The 7,789-nt window shown below is 42.2% G+C and overlaps 1 protein-coding gene across 3 annotated transcripts in view; it reads right to left on the reverse strand.

Annotated features, from left to right (window-relative positions):
- The window catches only part of LOC111265131 (alkylglycerol monooxygenase), a 15,640-nt gene extending 11,632 nt beyond the window's left edge, over window positions 1-4,008 (reverse strand). The window contains exons 1-2 of one of the 3 annotated variants that reach the window (XM_022841538.2): window positions 3,451-4,001; window positions 3,043-3,263 (exon numbers count right to left, since the gene is read on the reverse strand). In XM_022841538.2, the coding sequence (XP_022697273.1) occupies window positions 3,043-3,219 (177 nt within the window). In that variant the 5' untranslated portion in view covers window positions 3,220-3,263; window positions 3,451-4,001. Of the gene's footprint in view, window positions 1-3,042 lie in introns of all 3 variants that reach the window. The other 2 variants (XM_022841537.2, XM_022841539.2) reach the window with 2 other exon arrangements.
- Window positions 4,009-7,789: the final 3,781 nt, after the last annotated feature.

The raw sequence follows: 7,789 nt of genomic DNA on the forward strand, positions 1-7,789 counted from the left end.
AGTCTCTGTTCTAGTTGACAGGCCAGGATAATGAAAAAAACACTACAAACAGACACGTTCCGTTGAAGCTCATCTTGCTGCCGTGCTGTGATGGCGCTTAAATTTCGTTCGTCGCGCGAGACAGGGAAGCAAGTATGCATTTCCAAGAGTAAATCGTGCCGTTACAAAATCGACCCCCTGGGCGGGCGATGATATACAGCATGTCAACCACTGAATCCTTACTTTCATTTGCAGCTTCCGCGATCAGCAATGCCTCATATATTCTCCTGTGAGTGCGCCGCTGGGCGGGGCGAGCAAATTTACTTGAATACAAATTTTTTAAAGTCTTCACCCGTTACGGCTTTGTAGAAACATAGCATTAGCTTGAAATATCGTAACATTCGCAGGCACAGTGGTGATGACAACAAATACGCTGGTGGCCGACCAAGCCACCGTTGCTTCTATCGCATTTTTGTGCGCGACAATTTAAATCACGTGATTCAGCGGTGAAATGGAGCCAAGGCTACTGGCTTGTTCTATGTTCTTTCGTTTTCGCGGACCTTTTATTGGAATAATGTTGGGTTTAAACATGTCACAGAGTCAACGTTGATTTATGTAAAGGATTCGCATCGCTAATTTTATTACGCCACCAGCGACAGGCCGGAAACGGGATGACTGAGGAACCTATTTAAATATAGATCATTGTCGCGTACTTCTAGAACATAGCCGTGATGGCTATCCAGTGGCTTCGTCGCCTAGCTATCTAAAACCATTCATCTGTATATATCATCCGCCAAAAGTATGCCCTCCTTAAATAAAAATTTTGAACGAATGTATTAACACAGCCATCAAAATGTTAGGCTGCTGGAAAAAGATGCGGTTTCTCGCGGCTTGTTGTATCTCTGAAAAACGTTCGTTACTAGCGGCGGCTGAAGACGCGCAATCAGACTTTAGCATGTCTGAGACATTTTGACAGTGACATTTGTTGACAGATGTCTGCTTTTGCATTACTAGATTTATTTACGTTTAGGTATTAGCGCGTCGAGCGAGTTCAGGCAAAGCCAGGATGTATTACTTAGCATCGGCACTTTCTGCTGCTGTCGCCTGACTTCAGAGCTCGATGAACATTTGATTGCAAAACTAGACTTTTAAAAAAATTAAAAAGCTATAGAAGTATTGTTGTAAATAAATCATATGGAGTAGTACGGCAATGTAGATTAACCAGGTTGAAAATTGCTCAGTTTATCTGTAAATATTCCATCTGAGTGTTACAGAACCTGCCTCGCCATTAAGCATTTAGCGTCCATCGTGTGAGAACGCTATGTCAAAGTTAAGGCTTACGTTTAGCTATTATTTACCGTATCAGTTATCGGGAACTAAGTTATCGAAGTTTTCCTGTATCTCCCCTAACGGCACTGCGCAAACACAGATAAATCATTGCACTATCTTGACCGACTAACGAGTATCATTGACTTAACGTCTTCTTTCGGAAATATTCGCAAAAAATATTTTTACACCGGTCGCGGAAATCCAGGCACAGCTGATTGTTTCCGATTCTGCGATGCAAATGATTTTTTGCGCTAATATAAAGGCTGTCATAGCTAAGGCGTATGACGCTATCGTACCACGTGTTGTCAAGCTGTGTTGCGTTGAATTTACCTGTTTAGGTATTTATTGATATCTTACACTGAGGCAGAAAGGCAGATGAACAATAGGATCTAACGCTTCGGATATTTGACAGTTTGATTCGTTTAGCAGGATAGATACGGCGTCGGGTCTTCCATAGACAAGAGCTCCGCTATAGACGGAAGCTGAAAATTTTATATATAGCCAAAGCTAAGTGGCGCTTGTTTCAAAATTAGAAGTTAGCTCAATACTGGCTTACCGCGTAGGTACGTAAGAGATGAAACGCCGTTTCATTCGTTGCGCGCAGTGCCATCTAGTGGAAGAAAAAGGGGCGTGTCAATGGCATCACAGGTGGATTACGGTGAGTGATTCTAGCTGTGACAAGACAAAGCTGATTTTTCCTCAAGCATAACGTTCTGAAAAAACGCTCGTGCATACACTGGCCTAGGTTGCCTAACAAAGACTGTTTGTGCATAATAATAGGGCGTAAGGCCTGATTCAGTTAGTAATCAATAACTATTGACCCTAGTTTACACAATTTGCTTTAAGACAAGCGTATGCAACTATTGTTGACAATCGCGAACTACTGGGTTTAAATAAGGGTAGCGGTGACTAGCTGCTTAATTACTCTAGCAAAGAGGGTGCGATCGCAAAGCACGAACTTGCCCTCTTTCTCAGCAGAACAACGCGGTGTCAAAGTGAGTTTCAAATTATTATGCACCGTAACAGATGGACAACAAAACGACGCAAAAAGAATGTAATAGGCATCGAAAGTTCAACTGGGCATCTCTGTGTTGTTCAATGTGGGAAACCAGAAAAACACCTACAGCCCAACAAGATACAAGCAAAAGGATTTGAAAAAAGAAAGCCCAGCAAACTTAATAGATAATTAGCCGCTCACTTTTCCTGACTGTCAATTTACAATTAACGCGACAGAAATCTCGTTTGGAAATCACTGTATATTAATGCATGATAGCATATTTTGAGCTTTAATTCTATTGCGTGATAAAGAACGGAATTAAGGTCATCGGGCTCAACGAAACAGGATAGATTAAGCAGGTGTTGAAAACTGTGGGATATATTCGATATCATAAAGATCGAGCCTTTAGTTGTCCTTCTTAGAAATACCTGTTAGTCCCAGTTTAAATAAAAGAGGAATCAGAGCAAATCAGTTCGGTCATCACGTGTTAGAGATAAAATCGACGCCAATGCCATAATTTAGACTATGAGCCTAATCCGCAGATCGTTTGACAAAAAAAAAGCAGAATTATATTGGACTACAGATGACAACAATGTTTACCTACTTTTCGTCCTGATCAAGTCAATGTAGACGAGACCATTCCGCTTGAGAGTAATTTGTGTTTCATACGGTGTGCAGAAAACATTCGGTTTGTTGCATCTTTTACGCTGTCATTGTAAATCGTATCATATACTTACGATATTAGCCATATCGATGTATTCACTGCCATCGTTCGTCATAAATGCCTCTTCCGGAGAGACTAGATACCAGAGTGCGCGGTATGGAAGCGACTGCTCGCGGAGCCATTCCAGCAAATCTGCAGCACCAAAGGACAACTCACCGTTTGTAATATTAGTACATATGATTGCTGGCATTGCAAGATTTGAACACGGAGCTGGCTACTCCTTGACCGAAATTCCTGAAACGAGGTTAGAGAAAGCAGCAACAGGATCCTTGAGTGCACCGGGTCGATTTCTTCAGTAAGTCGATTGAGTTCACCAGTGAATTATGTTCCCTCACTGAATATAAGATGATTTGTAAGAGGTTGAACTTGGAAAAAATTCTCCAGCCGGTGCGTATTTACAACAACGGCGACTCGGCAATACCTTAGTTCTGCAGCGAACGCAATAGATTATCCTTTGTGGTCAACTTCGTTTGCCATAATTAGAGGCGCACTAACAAAGCTTTGATGCTTCTCGTCAAACTTAGCAAGTAACAGGAGCACAAACATCACGAGGTTGTCTCCATAAGCGCCAACGTTTTTCGTCAACAACAATAGCAAACCTGGCTGTGAACGTCTTTTTGTGTCCGACGAATTCAGATCTTTTTTACGCCCACTGTCCGAGTTGAACAGGTGAACCTTTTCAGGGGTTAGCTGGGTAAGCGTTGATTAAATAATCTATATAGGAGAACGCGACCTCTCTAGAGTGGGTAATCGACTTCTCGATCTATGGAAGAAAAATATTGGGTTCGTTTGTATGGCAGAGCAATATAATGCTTGCCAATATACATTCACGAGCACTACTGCGTTTTCGAAGTATTTTGAGCACTAACGAAGCATGCTCACTTCCTAGATTCCCGTATTGAGCGTGATATGAAGAGCGCAGATCGCGTTCACAGAGACGACGCAAAAAGACGAAGCATTTATGATCAGATTATTCTAGAGAGCGCAAATTTCCAAATAGCTGTTACTTTCAGATACGATATCGTGCACCATGGCATACTTAAGGGAATCCTCTCCCGGAACCGCCGTGGTGAGGGAAAAGGGAGTACTGCTTGGATTCCATGCTTTTGAGGCAGAGGCGCGCGATCTACTTTCGTGGCGAAGACAGCCATCTGTTTGACATGTCTGTTACACAGACGGCTTAAATTAACTTTATTTATTAACTTAATTTAATTAATAACAATAATAATAATATTAAGCTTAAATAAAAAAAGATCAATTCAAACTCATAAAACATCACCTACTACTTTGATCGACATACAGACGTTATGTTGCGTATTGCAAAAATAGGCAATTAAGGTGATAAATTAGCGCGAAGATGATCGAACCGAAGACCGGACTCTATTAAGAGCCTTGCTGCTATCAAGTTCCATAATATCTTGCCTGATAGGAAGCTCCAAACAAAGACAGGAACTACTGCACGTTGAAGATATAGAAGCGTATACTTGTGATTAACGAAAATATAAGGGGAGAAAAGCGCAAGATTTCATCAGTTGCCGCAGCTGCATGTTACCGAAAATAACAAGCTTTGTATTTTTAGACAAGATTTAGTTTGTATCTGGACAATATTGCTGTTTCAGCACGGCACGATGACCTCAGCAAATGCAATATTTTTGCTCATTTTCAAAAATTTATTGAACACGCTAAAGCTTACTACGTAAACAACGACAATTTGATGATACGGCAAACCCCAATCCATCGCTAACCTAGATTCTTAATCTGAACGCTGAATTAATAATCTTAGTTTAGGAAAATAAATGAAAAAGTTAATTGAACGCTAAATAAAACAATCAGTCTTAAAGTATTTTTTTCTATTTCGCCGCATTGATTCAATTGATTAGAATTAGTACAACTGATCAAGCGATTCAACTGTACTTTTATAATCCGTGGCTCTTATAGATTCTGTTGGGATCTTGGCATTTCATCGTTCGTTTGGATCTGTTTTGCTGGTCTTTTTCATTTAGTTAGTTTTCTTTTCTGTTTAGTGGTAAACAATATAAACTTCCTAGACGGGTGGTCGAATCGAAGGCAAACTATCACAAATCATAAATGGTAAATAAGGGCGTTTTTCGAATTAACCTTTCCCAGGGAGTTTTGTTCTTTGTATTTTCAGTTGTCGATAGAATACCTGGCCAAACTTGACAAAATTAAGCACAATCACTTTCGAATAACTTCGCTAGAGAATAAGTAAAACGAGTATTCGTCCAGTGTCGAATAGTCACCACCCGCGTTTTTCAAAAATAAGAAAATGAGAAAAATCATCAACCTGATCTAGCTGGAGTGGAAGAAGAACATACTTTTACAGCCGTATGCCACAGATCAAGCGTAAATGTTATATAATTATTTAGCCTTGTCGCTAGCATATGTGCAAATCTTATCGAGTCGTTACCCTGACCATAATACAACTTGTGACGTGTTTCGTTACCAGTACGTACTTACTAGTACGTCCAAAGCATGTAATGGTAGAGAAGTTCGTTAATCGACTAAAAGCACTGTCTTCCCATTCCTGCTTCTTGCTTGACGGTTGCTGGCGACCTCCACACCTGCCTCGAACAGCCAAGGCCGAGCCCTACTGTGGCCTTTTTAAACACACTCGCAAATTTGGTTGCCAGGTAGTCGATCCCACCTTGACATCAACTTTCGTAGGACACACTAGAGCTATATCATCGACATATTTGCGACAAACGTAACCTGAAGAAGGATAAATTAAAGAAGGAAAAATCATCCCTTATTAGAGAACACAAACATTCGTGCTTACATGCGAATGGTAATAGACTTTACAATGTAGGTAGCATCTCTGGGGTGTTGCTACACGCCAAGCTCCGTCGTGATACCTGGACGTAGACAAGCAGTTGGAACGCGGCCACAAAGTTCCTTCTGTATTTGATGGGGTGAATTACGAAATTTACGCGCAGTATCTGATGCAAATTCTTTCCATCCTCTCCGAAAGCGTAGGCCGTGATTCAGCTGTACTTGCGGCCTTACCCGGAGGCCTTAGATGACCTTTAGGTTAGTAACCTCCCTTTTTAATACCATATGGCGAAGAACGTATACGTTACGACGGTAAAAATATCACTTTTGGGTTTGATCGCCGATTTAGGACATTACCGTACAAGCAGTTAACGCACTACGGTAATTTGGTGACTTACCCAATTACCTTCTCGTGCTTTGAAAATAATTTATTGATATTTGCAGCAGGGGGTGCACTGCCATACGCGCTGTTTTTTTGCGGCAACGTGGGAAAGGCATGCTTCCAGCGAGCCCAGTGAAGAGATGCTATCCTATTAGTGAAAGGCTATGTTATCCTTAAAAGAAGGGGCGATCCAACTGTGCTATTAGCATGGCGGAGAATAGCGGCATACATTTTCTGTTTTTGTTGCTTTCCGGCTTGCTAACCAAGAGACTGAACAGCTACTTAGAAGATGCACATATCATTCCAGCAGAGCAATGTGGGTTTGAGAGAGAACGTTTCACAGAAACGGGGTGCGAGATCCAGATGGCCAATATTAGAACACAAGCCACGACGCGCGGTCTGCTATACATGGTGCTCGGTAACTTCAAGGTAATCTCTGACTCGGCGCGAGGTTATGCTCACACTGGTCGAGGTGGGTGTTTCTATGAATGAGCTTAGCTTTCTCCCTGCGATTCTTCAAAAACATAAAAAACCATCAATGACAGGGTGGCCGAACTTTTCTTTTTAGGCACACAACTGGGGAGATAGCCCAAGCCTACCCTTATTTTCCATTTTGCTGAAAAGCCTCTTTCATCAAAGAAGAGGGCTAAGCAAATCGGGTGAAGTCATCCTGTATACAGACGACTTCTGCTGGCATAGATGGGTCGAACAAGTTCCAAGTGCAGCGAGCTCTAGCGGAGCTCCACGTAGTAGTCGCAGAGTGGCCGCAAGCCTGAGCAAGTCAGAGCCGATGAAGTTTAGAAGAGGCGGTAGGCCAGTAGGCACTGACACCTTATACTTCACCAGGTAGCGTGTTGCTTAGGTAAATCGGTTCTCGTATTTGAGGTCGGTGATCTCTGCGAACGGCAGTACAGCACGCCACCGAAGGATGCCGGTCCGGTAATGTTGGCCGCTGTGGTCGGGGGCGATCAATCGCAGCATATAGGATGCGTGCTATTTGAGAAGATCTTATAGCGAAGAACCTTGAGCATCTGAATCGCATCACCGCCTCCTTCCTTAAAATGAGTGCAAGTACTACACGTACTGACCCGAAATCGCTTCACGTACCTCCTAGCTGACTTGCCCCTACTGTCCACGGCCCATGCCGTCACCCTAAGCTCCCAGCAGCGTAACCTTTCAAGAAGAAGCTTAAGAACTCAAAATAAAATTCACAATTAACGAGAGTTTCGTTGCTTTGGGTGCGATGAGAAACAGCGATTGTAAAGGGATGAACTGACTAAACAGATATTTTGTCACTCGCTTTGCCGTGCATTAGCAATGAATCGAGGCTTCTACGGGTCTGACGATACATGTAGATGCTCCTGTTGCAGACGAAATTGTGGTAGATATCATGCCGTCCGTTATCCTTTAGTACCATATCTGGCCAACTTCCCAGACTGGCCTTATAAGGTCAGCAAGACTCGTATATCGCAGACTGCCTCAAATGGTTCTATATACTCTCTTTGATACTGAGACATTGTGTTGCTTACCTGTACTTATGAAGTTTTTTTATTACTACCGACAAAGGCGGATAAATAAAATGTGATGC

Source organism: Varroa jacobsoni, unplaced genomic scaffold (assembly GCF_002532875.2).
Source record: "Varroa jacobsoni isolate VJ856 unplaced genomic scaffold, vjacob_1.0 scaffold_936, whole genome shotgun sequence".
NCBI lineage: Eukaryota > Metazoa > Arthropoda > Arachnida > Mesostigmata > Varroidae > Varroa > Varroa jacobsoni.